This window comes from Emys orbicularis, chromosome 5 (genome assembly GCF_028017835.1).
Source record: "Emys orbicularis isolate rEmyOrb1 chromosome 5, rEmyOrb1.hap1, whole genome shotgun sequence".
Taxonomy (NCBI): Eukaryota; Metazoa; Chordata; order Testudines; family Emydidae; genus Emys; species Emys orbicularis.
The window spans coordinates 65,153,324-65,168,215 of NC_088687.1; the positions used below are offsets into that span (position 1 = coordinate 65,153,324).

General features: G+C 38.9%; 1 protein-coding gene across 1 annotated transcript in view; it reads left to right on the plus strand.

Moving 5' to 3' along the window:
- GLRB (glycine receptor beta) overlaps positions 1 to 14,892 on the plus strand; it is a 73,397-nt gene that overhangs the window by 39,508 nt on the left and 18,997 nt on the right. The window contains exons 6-8 of the mRNA XM_065405198.1: positions 1,292 to 1,432; positions 5,327 to 5,479; positions 14,565 to 14,857. Coding sequence (XP_065261270.1) covers positions 1,292 to 1,432; positions 5,327 to 5,479; positions 14,565 to 14,857 — 587 coding nt within the window. The remainder of the gene's footprint in view (positions 1 to 1,291; positions 1,433 to 5,326; positions 5,480 to 14,564; positions 14,858 to 14,892) is intronic.

Here is a 14,892-nt window from a genome sequence, read left to right on the forward strand (position 1 = left end):
ACCATATGCTTGCCTCCCACTCCCTCACTAATTCTTCACATCTGCAGTTATTGTTAACAATCCTAAACACCTCTCACTGTCTACTAAGCACACCCTCTGTACTCTCCCACTTGACTATAACTGTTTTGTTGTAATTTGCTGTGCATATTGAGGATGTGAGATACATTTATTAAGGGTGTATTAAAACTTATTTTCATGATATAGCTTTTATGACACAAATGTGGAGGTAGATAATAAGTATTAAGTTTTGAGAAGTTTTAGAGGGTCATTCACATTTTAGTTTTTTATCACAGATATTTTTCAAATGTGAAAATCATCTGCCTAATTCTCACCCCCTGAATGGAACAGCCCTTTAAGCATTTCTTAAAGATTCTGCATTCTTAGAAAAAAATTACATTGCATTCTCAATTTACCCTTTGTATGTTCCCCCATTCCTCTCACTATTTTTCATGCTCTATCTGTGTTTAACTCCATTTTTAACGAATATCAGGCAGACAGAAAAATGACATGTAAAATCACGATCGTGACTGCACTTTTAGTTAACATCCTTTTATGCTCAGACGTCATGGGCCTGCTTTTTCCACTGCTTTGCACTATGTGTAAATGCAGTGGTCAAAAGTGATCTGTGTGGGCCCAGATTTAGGCAAGCACTTAAGCATGTCCTTAAGTCTATCTGTATTTAAGAAAGCACTTAAGCAAATGTTTAAATTGAAGTATGTTCTGAAACTGCATTGACTTCAGTAGAATTTAGGCATGTACTTAATGTTAAGCACATGCTTATGTGTTTTGCTGAAGGGATGCTTTTCTGAATTAGGCCCTTAAGTCTGTCCAAATCCGAAAGGAACACATGAAAGGCTGCTTTGTACACATGAAAGGCCCAGATTCAGAAAACCACGTAAACACAGTCTTAAATCCCACAGAAGTTGATGGGACTTAAGAACATGTTTTAAGGTTAAGCATGTGTTAATGTTCTTTGCTGAATCAGAGTCTAAATGACAATACAATGTTAAAAGTTGTGGGGAATCAGGCACTTTTCTCTGTTTAAATACTGAGTGCTAAAATAACACTCTCATTCAGTTTCAGATTTTCAGTAATACAGAGTTCCATCAAGTCCTAATTAACAAATAGACAATAAAAATCTAGTTGTGAATCAACTGATAATTTTATGACAGGAAGCAGGAATCAAGAAATGAAAGAAATACATACATGCATATATATAGATATATATATTTTTGCTGAATTGACTCTGGTGTAAGGTAGCTTTAAAATTTTTTGTTTTTTTTTCTTGTAGTTGGTTACACAACTGATGATTTACGATTTATCTGGCAATCTGGAGATCCTGTTCAGTTAGAAAAAATTGCTTTACCCCAGTTTGACATTAAAGAAGAGGATATTGAATATGGTAACTGTACCAAATATTATAAAGGCACAGGTACGTAATTCTGTTAACTAATTTATTTGTTAAAGATTTCAATTTGCATTTAGTTTTTGTATATTGTTAGTGATTAATAGTTGCATTGATAGTTTTCGTATTGCAGAAGAGGACATTAGTTTTTAACTAATCAATAATTTAGATATGAATACCACAATAACAGCCAAATATAATAACCATAAACTAATACAGACATTGAGATGTTGGAGGTCAGGATAGATGACATCCTTATTTTTGTTTAGATATCTCTGATCCTCCCATAGCAATTTTATTTCCATTGTCCTGATAAGTTTTTATGTTTGAAAGTGCCTGGGCTTTTCTGGCTGGTTGTTCATCTAGAACTACTCTTTCAAATTGTTTTATGGTTGAGTCATGTTAGTTTTCTTGTTTGAGCTTGTCAAATTTTGTTTCAGAATACTTGAGTATTACTTCAAACTCTTCTTCCTGCAGCTTCATGTTTTTTGATAGGGTGCTCTTAAAAAACTGTTTACAGGTCCTGTATTTGTACTTTTGCAATTTCATGATATTCTGAAATCCAGGCTCTGCTTTGTACAATGATTTCTGTAATATGGCTTCTAGTGATTTATTGTCTGTTTCTACCGCCACTGATTTCTGCCAACAATCATAGCTATGAAATTGCTCACATCCAGAAGCAATGACCAGCATTTCTTTTTCAACTGAGCATGTTTTTTGTTGTATTTTGGTCAGTGCTTTTTGAAACATATGTTGCTGGCTTGCAGAAAGCTTCCAGCAAAACACAGAAAGGAGAGCTAAGGGGAAGGGAATCTCTGAGGCTCCCCTTGCGATCATGAAGAAACTCTGCTCCGTCAAAGGATAGTGTTTGTTATCCTGCAGGTACTGTGGAGTCATACCCTATATCTGGAGAGTTCCCAGGTAATCGTAATAATCCTCAGAGCTAATTTGATCTGAGTCTGAAGTTTGTATTGGAACTTGAAATCAGTTAAGCTTTGCATTATTTCAGGTTTCAGTGTAAATATTCCTTGGAACTATGGTCTTAACTACAACAGGAATGAATTCTCAATCTGTTAAGTCTTTGCTAGGTAATCCATTGTCTCTGGGTGACTTACCATTTTAAAATATTATAGAATTACTCCACATCCAGCAAAATTATACAACTGTAAAAAGTACAGTCCAGAGGTGCTAGTCAACAATTCTATTCACCCCTACTTTCGGATAAAATACCAGTTTATGTAGCAGCTACAGGGGTATTTAATTCTTAAACAGTTAAACAACACATTACTCACAAAAGTGCTAATAATTAGACTAAAAAAATTGAATTTGAGCTTCAAATGGCCAGATGGTATTTAAATAAAATAGGGAAGCACCAGATCATACAAAAGAGGCTGTTCCATCTTATTTGGATGGTGAAAAATGGAATACTTAGGACCAATTGCTGTGCTATGCTTGGATGCTGGAAAAATATTTGACAGCTGAGTGGGATTAATTGGGGTTTTGTTTATATTTGGGGGGAAGGGAGGGAAGGAAGTAGTGGTGCTCCCTTATGATAGAAAAATAAGATATTTAATGGTAGATTGTGAAGATCTTTGATGTTCCTCTTTTTTTCTTTCTCATATGAAAGAAAGAGTTAACATTTAGAACTGGTGAGATTTTCATGAAAGTTTTTGTCAAATTTTGACTCATTTTTGTCAAAAAAATCAATTTTTTTTACCAACTCTCTTAACAATGTTCACCTTTGTAATAACTAGGCTTTGGACTTAACGCTCCTTTGAGATGACTGTCAGAGGTATTGTTGCAGGTTCTTTGCAGATACAGGCAGGCATTGCTAGGTTTGCATATTGATTTACTAAAGGTTCGTATTTTGAAGGCATATGGTGGGAGAGCATCTCTTTGCAATACCAAATTAAAGCCAATCTCATGTACTGTACAAGAGCACCTCATTAATGTACAAACTGGATTTCAAAGCTATGGTTTATGCTGGAAATGCATGACAACTGCAAACATAGTCCCCGACCTTGTTCACCCATTTATGTCAATGGGTGTTTTTAACATTTGCTTCAGTAGATGTAGGATTGGATCCGTATGTTCTGTACTTGTCCAAGCAAAAGCAAATCTGGGGATTACATTTTTTTGATAATCATTGCCTGCACTAAAATAAAAGTCCCTGCATTTCTTTTTCTTTGTGTGCCAGACAGAAATTTCTCATGAAAGTGCTAAGTGGATACCCTTATGATAAATGGTGATGGCAAAGAATATTATACTCTGCTTATTGAAAGATGATACAAGGCCATTAGCCAGAGCCAGAATGAATTTGACCTAACACAAACAGCTGAACACATAAAAGTCATAAATAGTGTGGAAAATAAATAAAAATTTGAAAATATCTGGAAACCATTCACAAACTGCATAGGAAGAATTCCTCAGACTAAAGATCAATAAAAGGGGAGAAGAAGAATTAAGAGCATATGGATGTCTTCTACCTACAAAATAATAAGGAAAACTCTTTTCCTTCTCTTTTTGTTTGTACTTGGCTTTGTGATTATTATATATTCAAACAGCTTCTAACTGTAAACTCTGTTTTTTGTCTGTGTGGTGAACAATTTATTAATGTAACAACATAAAAGAATGTATTTCCCTTTTTGCTATTTAAGCTCTATATTTAAGATATACTTGCTTTTCACCAACTTTAGACTAATTTGTATTGTATAATATTGCTTCTCGGCTCTCTATGAGCTGAGGGGTGAAAACATTAGCACCTGGGAAAAGTCTTGCCCTGAGATGGTGAGAATGAAGTTTATGGAGTTGTTTTTATACTATCAAATCAGGTGAACATAAGACAATGTCAGTGGAGTTACATGAATTTAAATATGAGCAGAATTTGGCTACTGTTTTTACCACCATATTCCTTGATCCCTTTGTTTTCAACCAGCAAATATAGGGGGCTGTGGAGTTCATTTTTACTCTTTGCTCCAGTCACCTTTCCAGGTAGTCCAGCAGTATGTTTGTGTGATGAAGTTCCATATTTAAATAAGCCTGAGCCTCTTTGCCTAGTTTTTCCCAATTTTAAATTTAGAGATCTTTTAAAATTTTGTACCAAAACAAAAAATTATCTGTATCAACTTTCATTATCATGGCGATTTTCATTAAGCCCTGCTTTAGGTCTCTACTTTTCTAACTTTTTTCTAATCTGAACAAGACTTCATAGCTGTACACCTTATTTTAATAAGCGTTTCCTTCTTTTTCACAAAATTGATACCAGCTGGGATTTTCACATGAGCCTAAGGGAGATAAGTGCTCTGCTCCCATTTGGCAAAATTCTGCTTTTGGAGACCGTGCATCTTCGAGAACAGAATTTTGCCAGTGTGAGTTGGGAAGCCTAACTCTTTTTGGATGCTTGAAAACCCTAGTCTCTGTCCATGCATTACCCTTCCTTGGAATACAGAAGAATCCCCTCAGGCCCCCTTTTCTCCCTTTGGTTTTGCTTGTCCCTATTTGGCTTCCTGAATATGACCTTTCATATGCCTGCAGGAACACCCACTAGCAATGACAAGATATTACTTTACTTTTCTGTGTAGAAAGACTTGTAAATCTAGAGATTGATTTAGCAGCAGGCACTGTGATTTTCTCTGTGTTCTGAAAGGTCAAGTGCAACAGGCCAGTCATGAGCTACAGCTCTCTTTTCATTCAGGTTTTGTAAGCTCTCATATGTGCTTCAAACATGTTTTCAGATGAACTATTTGGTTTTGGGGAAAAGAATTTATTTTAAGCCTAATTCATAGAGAGCCTTATTGAAATCATGGGCAGAATTTCCACTGATTTCAACAGGGCAGGATTCTGAGTAATGCTAAGGCATTCAAATCTGAAAAGGTTGGCCTGTAAAACATTTAGAACATTAATGTGTTTATTTCTTTAAAGGTTATTACACTTGTGTAGAAGTAATCTTCACTTTAAGAAGACAAGTTGGATTTTACATGATGGGTGTTTATGCTCCTACACTGCTTATTGTTGTTCTGTCGTGGCTGTCATTTTGGATCAATCCTGATGCAAGTGCTGCAAGAGTGCCACTGGGTAACAGACATTTACACTTACTGTCAGAATGCACTTAGCACCACTTTACCCTTTTCAGTTGCTTTGATAGCAAAAGATGGGGTATTGAAAGCAACTGCATCCCATTGCATGGTCTTCATTTTCATTGAAACCTTCCCATTTCTAGCCTCTATAAAACACATCTCTTCATCCAGGCTTTTGCTTAATGCCATATCTAGTGTTTAGGCATGGCTTTCCTATCTCTGCCTTCTAATGTGGTTTTGAGGCAAGGAGGTTGTGATGTATCTACTTTCCATACCTGGAAAAGTTCTTGCTTTTATCTTATACATGTATAGCGTGCACCACAGATATGGTGGTGATAGGCACCTTATAGAAACTTGAATATATATATATATATATAATATTTAAGTTTCTATAAGGTGCCTATCACCACCATATCTGTGGTGCACGCTATACATTATATATATATATATATATAATGGCTAATCAAGATGATTATTAAGGTGTAGAATACCTACCTCTTGCAGCAGTTGTTTGAAGATTAAATAGCAGTAATGTTCTGAAGAGGATTAACGACCAATGTTACCAGACTGGCTTCTGTCTCATCAGGGCCTTGATTTATCAAAGTACTTTAACCATGTGCTCCATCCTGTTCAGCAAAACACGTAAGAATTTACATTAAGGTTTCCTATGGGCTGAATTCAGGCTTAGAAGAGGTAATACTAGTCTACAGGAGTGCTGCTGCTTCTGGTAAAGTCAGTGACAAAAGTCCCATTGATTTGAATGGGAGCAAGATCAGATCCTTCATTTGCTACCAAGCAGTAGGGGCATAGAATTGATTAAGAAAAAACAAACTTGACTAATTGGACTGCACGTGATACTCTAATAGATGTTAAATGAAAATAAAATCTACATTAAATATAATAAATATATTTAAAAATTGTCTGTTTCAAAGGAGTATTTTAGCATATCCATCACATGCATATGTTTTCTCCTTTTTTTTTACTTGCTTCTTTAAAAACATAAATTTGTCTATGAAACATTGTTTATTTTAGTTTGATAGCACATGGAGTATATCATGTTCTAACTTTACAGTGTTTACAACTTTACAAGGATCATGAATATAAAATGCAACAGAGAGAAATAATGTTTAGATGGAGGAATTTTTATAAAGTAGTATACGGAAAATATATATTTTTGTGAAATAAAAAAATCTGTTGCAAACAAGTCTCTTTCATATAGTCATTTCCAATATAATTAAAACCTGAATTTTTATATTTCAGCTTTTTATGCATTAATAATACAACTTTTAAAAGTAATTTAGTAGAAAGGTTGAACTAATTAAACATTAAATTTATAAGAAGCATGTTGCAGATTGTACAGTATTTGAGGATTATATATATACAAACTTCAGAGTATTTCTTGGTCTCAGTAAATGAATATATGTGTCTGGTTTTTTTTAAATGTAATACAGCAGCATAATTATGTGGCATTTGGTGTGACCCCAAAAGGAAGCAATGGATTGTACATAATTTGCCTACTCCTTGCTCAGGAGGTTGGAGTGAGTGTTACTGAGGGAGGATTGGGACTTAAGTCCCCACAAATTACAGGCATTGTGTTTTGCAGTAAGGCATCAGGACAAACCTAACTTTATAGCAGCATCCTGAAGTTTTGACTTTTTATAGTCTAATGAGATGAAAATTTTTGCGTGAAGTGGACCTTACATTATAATCCATATTGAAACAAATCCCAGGTCAAAAAATACAAATATGCTTGTAAAATTATACTAATGTTTTTCCTTTGTACGAGGAAAATTGTATTGTGTATGCAGTGTTGAGAGAGATCAGAGACAACTAAATCCAACAAAAAGAACAGGAGTACTTGTGGCACCTTAGAGACTAACAAATTTATTAGAGCATAAGCTTTCGTGGGCTACAGCCCACTTCTTCGGATGCATATAGAGTGAAACATGTATTGAGGAGATATATATACACACATACAGAGAGCATGAACAGGTGGGAGTTGTCTTACCAACTCTGAGAGGCCAATTAAGTAAGAGAAAAAAACTTTTGAAGTGATAATCAAGATAGCTCAGTACAGACAGTTTGATAAGAAGTGTGAGAATACTTCCAAGGGGAGATAGATTCAATGTTTGTATTGGCTCAGCCATTCCCAGTCCTTATTCAATCCTGAGTTGATTGTGTCTAGTTTGCATAGGTAAGACAACTCCCACCTGTTCATGCTCTCTGTATGTGTGTATATATATCTCCTCAATATATGTTTCACTCTATATGCATCCGAAGAAGTGGGCTGTAGCCCACGAAAGTTTATGCTCTAATAAATTTGTTAGTCTCTAAGGTGCCACAAGTACTCTTGTTCTTTTTGCGGATACAGACTAACACGGCTGCTACTCTAAATCCAACAAAGCAGCAGTAATGGGTTTTGTCAACTCCCTGTGTCTCGACTGATCATGTCACATTTGTACAACCTTTGGAGAAACAATTGCTCCACACCTTAAAAGATTGCTTCTGGAATAGCTAGCTATAGAGAGCCACAAGAAAAGAGGGTGGCTACTGTCAATTCAAGCTATAGAGAGCCATAAGAGGAGAGAGTGGTTACTGTCAATTCAGTCCTAAGGAATTGGTTCAAGAAATAAATGTAATTGTGCCTAAATTCCATGGGTGGGATTTTCAATAGCTTTTGAGTAACTTAGGAGCACAAGACCCATTGAAAGTCAGTGGCCAAAAGCTGTTTATTATGTTCATTAATTAATCAGGAGAATTGACGAGTTAGTGTGGGGAATATGTCTGTGTCCAATTACAAATTCCAGTTGGTTTTATGAACTCTGTTTGTACTTGTAGCGGTCATTATGAATTAGATCAGGAGTTCTCAAACTTTTTCTTTCTGAGCCCTCCCCCCCCCCCCAACATGCTATAAAACAACTCCACAGCCCACCTGTGCCACAACAACTAGTTTTCTGCATATAAAAGCTGGGGGCGGGGGGTAGTGAGCAGTGCAATTGCCTAGGGCCTCCAGGAAGATAAGTTGCTCAGGCTTCAACTTCAGTCCCAGGTGGAAGGGCTCAGGGCCCCGGGATTCAGCCCCATGCAGTGGGACTTCAGCTTTCTGCCCGGGGCCCCAGTGAGTCTAACACTGGCCCTGCTTGACGGACCCCCTGAAACCTGCTCATGGCACCCCAGGGGGCCTCGGACCCCTGGTTGAGAACCACTGAATTAGATCATTTGGTAGTAGGAACCTGGCAAGCAGTGAGGTGCTATGTCTGGAAAGATGTGCTATGTCTGGAAAGGTGTGCCACAGAAGTCAAGTGGCCATCAGTATTGAATGACTCTCACCTGCTTGAACAATGAGGTTTCTGCCTACAGGTCCTCTGCCTTTGACTGGACTGTGTCTTCACAAAAACCTGTTTGGAGAGGAGGGGGCTGGAATCCTCACCGGCCTGATCACGTGACTAGACTAGAAGAGCTGTGTTTTTTCTTTAGCTGACCAAAGGGGGACAGACAATTAATAAAAGAGGCTTTCTGCAAGCCAAGGGGAGACTTTTCATCACCAAGAGCACATGACTCAGCAGGAGGGTGTGGAAAAAAACGGTTGTCTTTGCCTCCTCTAAAGATTTGGATCAAATCCAATGAGTCCCAAAAGAGGGTGAGATTAGATTAAGTTGGATTGCATTCGAGAGTTTGTTGTTTTCAATAGATCTCTAATTCTCTTATACTTTCTAAGAGTAAAGTCTGTTTAAGAAATTCCTTTGCTAAACTGTGTGCCTTACTTTACTAGTATGTGGTGCCCATTGGGTGTAACTAGGGAAATCAGAGCTCCGCCAGCCAGATTATTCTTGGGGGAGAATGGGTCTAAACAACTGGGGGCTCAGGAGGGCTATGGCACTGGTTCCTGGGCCTAGGCAGCCAGGGTTCAGGGTCCCACTGCCCAAGAGGGGTGTCACACATGGGGTCTGCAGCTGGGGAGAGCACTTGAGAGCCAGAGCTTGGAACAGTGACTAATCACTACTCAGACACAGGGGGGTTAGCAGCACTTGGGATTCAGTAGGTGGATCTCAGCACAACCTGCTGGTATCCATCAAACGAGCGGGACTGGACAAAATTTGCAGATGACATATGGTTATTTATGCTAGTTAAAAGTAAAGAAGGCTGAAGAATTGCAGAGAAATCTAATAAAGCTTCATAAATTGGCAGTACAGTGGCAGATGAAATTTTATTGACAAATGCCAGGTAATACACATTGAAAAGAACAATTTGAACTTCTCATATGCCTGGATTCTAAATTAACTCTAACTACCCTGGGGGTTGCTGTGTATGACATTTCCTCTGCAGCAGTTGTCAAAAAAAAAAAAAAAAAAGAGAGAAAAGTTAGGCTGTATAGAGAATAAGAGAGAAAATAATGATGAAACTATTTTAATGTCATTACACAAATCAGTGATATGCCTCACTATGAATTCTGCTAGTTCTGGTCACCCTATCTCATATAAAATTTAACAGAAATACAAAGAAAGGCCACAAAATAATTAGAGACATGTAAAGACTTCCATTTGAAGAGAGAATGTGACAAGATTAGCTCTGTTAATTTAGAGAGATGAATAAGAGGGGACATGATAGAAGTCTATAAAAATAATCAGTGTCACAAGGAAGGCAAATCAGGTGCTTCTGTACCTTTTCTCATAATACAAGAACAAAGAGGAGACCAATGGTTTTTAAAGGCAGTATGTTTAAAACAGATGACAGGAAATACTGTTTTATAGAACATATAATTAACCTGTGGAACTCATTGCCAGAAAATAACATTGAGGCTGAGAAGCTAGAAGGATTCAAAAAGGGATTATTGACTACATCCCAGTCCAGCAAAATACATGCTTAAGTACTCCGCTGGATTAGCACCGTAATGAAAACGCCCACCATTACCTCAGATAGAAATTTAAAAAATAAGAGCTATAAATCATCACTCTTAGGGCCATAAGCCAACCACTAGCTGACAGGGGTTAAGAAGAAACTTCTATGAACTGGTTATTCCATTACTGTCCACCAAGGGCCGTTTTACACATCTTTCTAAAACAGAAGTGGGATATGTGGACAACAGGTCTGATCCAGTATGGCAATTCTTATGTAACTGTGTTTCCTCAAACCCAGCTTCTTGGTTGCTGCCTACATTTGTTGTACCGTGCAGAGACCCCAGAAACTGTGTACTGAGCAAAGGAACTATCTATCAGTTGCTATATGAGCATGTAGCAGGGCAAGCACCCCGCTCCAAAGAGAAAGGGGTTAAAACCAGCTCTGGGAAAGGGCTGCCCCGAGGAGCCAATCAGGGGAAGACAGGTAGCAGCCAATCCGGGCCCGGTAGGGCTGGTATAAAGAGGGCTGTGAGCTAGGAGGCAGGCAATCTCACTCCAGCCTTGGGGTGGCAAGGACTAGGCTGCCTGGGAGCACAGGGTACTTTCAACAGAGCAGTGCTGGGAAGGGGGCAGGCTGAGCTGGGGAGATCAGGCCTGGTGATCTCCCAGGCTGAGGCCTGACAAGAAGGCCTAAGGAGGTACTGGGGCTGTAGGGAATGGCAGCAGGTCCAACCCCCTAGCCAGTGATGAGTGGCCATTGTAGACTGCAGTTTTCCCCTGAGTAAAGGGGCTAGATGAAGACTGGCAGTGGGTTGCTGAGGTGAGGTGGGCTCAGGGGAGTGGGGTTCCCTGGGTGAGGGGCAGCACCCCAAGGTAAGGGGCAGTGTAGTCTGGGAGGGATGTGGGGCCTATATGTGATGGAGATAAAGGGACTGCAGAGGGGTAGGTAACAGAGGGTGAGACACTGGCCCATAGAGGGCGCTCCAGGGCTGAGAGAGCTAATCCCCGGATGACCAGCAGAATGTGCCGTGCCAGTGAGTCAGCGCTCTGCTACAGAGCAACACACAGAAATCAGGGAAGGAAGGGGAAATGTTATTACTTGTCCTACTGGGCACCTCTCCCATGAAATTAAGAGGAGCCAGGTTTAGACTAGCTGCGTGGTTGAACAAGGGCTGTTTTGAAAAGAAAAAAATCTTTCTGTTGCGTGGAGGAAACTGCTAAGGTTCCCCCCCCCCCCCAAACTCCTCACCAGTCAGGCAGTAAAGATGCAATAGGGATTAGCTGGGAGAGAAGGAAGTTAAAGAGGGAATCCAAGTAGCAGGTTACATATGGAAGGGGGTTTCAAGAGGATCCAGGTATAAAAGAATCCCACATTGCTAGAAGGAGCCATGAGAGAAGTCAGGTTAGGAGTTCCATGTGACTGGGAAAGGAACATTATGGTAGGAGGGGTGTGTGCACAGAGTAGGGGAGTCCCCATAAAGGGAAATCAGGACATGAGGCTTAGGAATTGAAATGTAACCTTAAACCTGTGAAATGCAAAGGTTGGTACTGCTCTTGGCACTGAGCAGCCCTGCTCCGTATTCCTGGCTAAACCCCTTTTGCCACCAACCTGGGGCCCTAGGAGAGGGAAGAGGAACGGATACATTCCCAGCCCAGGCCAAGCACTTCTCTACCCCAGCAAAATTGTGGAGGGGCTCCTAGCCCTTCCTCTGAGTGCTCCAGGGGAATAAAATGTTGTTGTTTATAGTTCAACTTTGAGTTTCTTTTTTTTTTCTCCCCAACCGTATTCCAGCATTTTGCTTTAGGCCAGTTTAGGAAAGCACCTAATACAGCAGCACTTACCAAACTGCTGTCATGTTCTCTAAGCCATGTCAGTGTTGATTTTGCAGTGAATGTTTACTTAATAGAATATTTCTTTTTCCTCCACCTGATTATATTCTTTCCTTGAAATCTGATGAAACGTTATTTCCTTTCTTTCGCTCTGAGACTGAACTTTTTACCCCAGGTTTCCAGACAAATGGAAACTAGCAGAAGGTCACTGTGGCCTCAGCTGCCCTGTTGAACAAAGTGATGAAAGCTCTGCTGTAATCTTTTCAGTCAGTAGGATTTACAAGTTAGTTTTCCAACTTTAAGTCCAAAATCGTAAGCGCCAAGATCTTACGTACTTCTGGGCAGTGACTGTAAAGAGCTGAGTGTTTTCAACACTTATCACATAATACTAACAAAAATAGCTTATTAGGCCAATAAACATATTTAAAGCCAGTAAAAATAATTACATATTACAAAGAATATCCAGTTACAAAGAGATGTTTACTAGCCCATATTGGTAGTCTGTTTGGCTACTGGTGAGGTGATTGAGGTTCAGAATAGGTGTTGATTTTCAGGGCTGTTGAATGAAAGTGGATAGGTGTATTAAGCATTTTCTATAGAGTGAGCAGTAAATAGGACATAGAGCTTTATTTAACTCTAACATTGCATTTGCATTTCCACTCCCCACTGTTAAAAATGGGAAGTGGAATTCTCTAATGAGATCATCTCAGATAAGTGGTTCATAATGATGTGAAAGGCAAGGAAAAAAGGTGGATTTCTTGTATGTGCTCAAATGCTTCCGATATGAAACAGGGAAAATCATCTGGTCCAAGCACAGGGATTTGCTACTTTCACTCTTGGCCCAGTGATATCAGTCTGATATCTCACTATGGCAGAAAATAAATGCATTACACCAATGGGAAGCTGGAATTTTGAGCTTTAGAATGATCTAGGGATATTATCTCTTTCTAGACAGTATATTGAAAGATTTTGACTTTGAAATCATATCACTTTGATTATTATCATTCCCCCCCCATCTTTGTTTTAGTAGCTAATATCTGACAAGCTGCCAGTGTTAGATTAATGCCTCATACTAAATAAAATCTGGGATTCTAAGGTGATGGCAGACAAATTTCTAATTGTAGCAGTTCTGAATATACTGGCCACTACAATCTCACCAAAATCTAAGCAAAATAAACAACAAGGGAATGGTGTGATAAAGTCTGATATTTTGTGCCCTGCTCGGCTTAAAATTATTTTGATGGAGCAGTACAAATATTATAAGGACCATTAAAATTTTTCAAGCATAAGTGGATAAGGATCAGAAAAAAAATCCCTATAAATTAATATTTTAGTGTGTATATTGGACAATATATGTCATCGACTTAGATGATAATATGGGCTGCCTTGATGCCTCTGCCAAATTTTGCAGTTATTTACATACATCCAAAATCACTTACTTTACTGAGATTGCACAGGTGCAACTGAGGGAAGAATTTTACCAATAGAGATCATAGCACCAAAAATGGCAGTTCTGACTTGGGGAAGAGGGTGTAAGTGTGCCTAATTTGATAACCATTTAGATAGCCTTTTCGACACATAACTGCGTATGACTGAATTGCTTCATTGAAGTGATCTCCACATTTGTCATTAGTGAGATGTATCCCTGGGGGTTGCTGAGTTTTGAGAACCTTCTAGGAAAGTAGTGCTCATTGGGACCATACAAAGGCCCCCTCTGAGCACCAGTCATTTGAAGCTGAGATTATAAAACACCATGCAGTCCCTAGCCATTTTATTTCCTTCCTTTGCGCAGCTAATTGTGGACAGGTTTTCTTTTTGATTTTTAGCCAGAAACCTAGTTTTAACTTGTAGTTTAGACATGTTACACTGATACAGACCATTTAAAGTATTTTCCATGCTGTCTAGATTCCTGGGACACCTCTGGCTTAATTCTGGGCCATCATGTTAGAGCTAAAGGATATGGTGGAAAAGACAGGGTTTTAACAGTGTATTTCATTCCCTTCCATCTTCCCAGAGTTAGATACACATACTCAAATGACTCTGTGTGTGTGTGTGTGTGTGTGTGTGTGTGTGTATAACCATAAGTAATTTAGCATCTCTGTGTCTGTTTATCTATTTCTCAAGGCATTCAGGGTTTATTAATATTCATAAAATCCTGTCTAGATATAAATCCTGTCTAGATTATTAAGCCATTAATTAACTGAAGGCATGTGTATCATGTATATTCAGCAGATGGTCATTTCTCGCAAAGCGTACCTGCTACATCATGAAGTTCCATTCACTCATAAGAAATGTCATCCATCAGAATCTAGCAGTATAGATGTTTCTGGGACTGGGAAGAGAGCTCCAGCAGGGAAGAGGCTAAGAATACTGCACAGTTTTCATTACTTTAATATATTGCTTTACTGTTTCTAGGTATCTTCTCGGTGCTCAGCTTGGCATCTGAATGTATGACTCTTGCTGCTGAACTTCCCAAAGTGTCTTATGTGAAGGCCTTAGATGTCTGGCTGATTGTTTGTCTTCTTTTTGGGTTTGCTTCACTGGTTGAGTATGCAGTGGTTCAGGTAATGCTGAACAATCCAAAGAAAATTGAAGCTGAAAAAGCAAAAATTGCCAAGGCAGATCAAGCAGAAGGGAAAGGAGGCAATGTAGCCAAAAAGAACACGGTAAATGGTACAGGGACCCCTGTGCACATCAGCACTTTACAGGTAAGAGCTATGATATGTGATTCTCAGTCATCGTT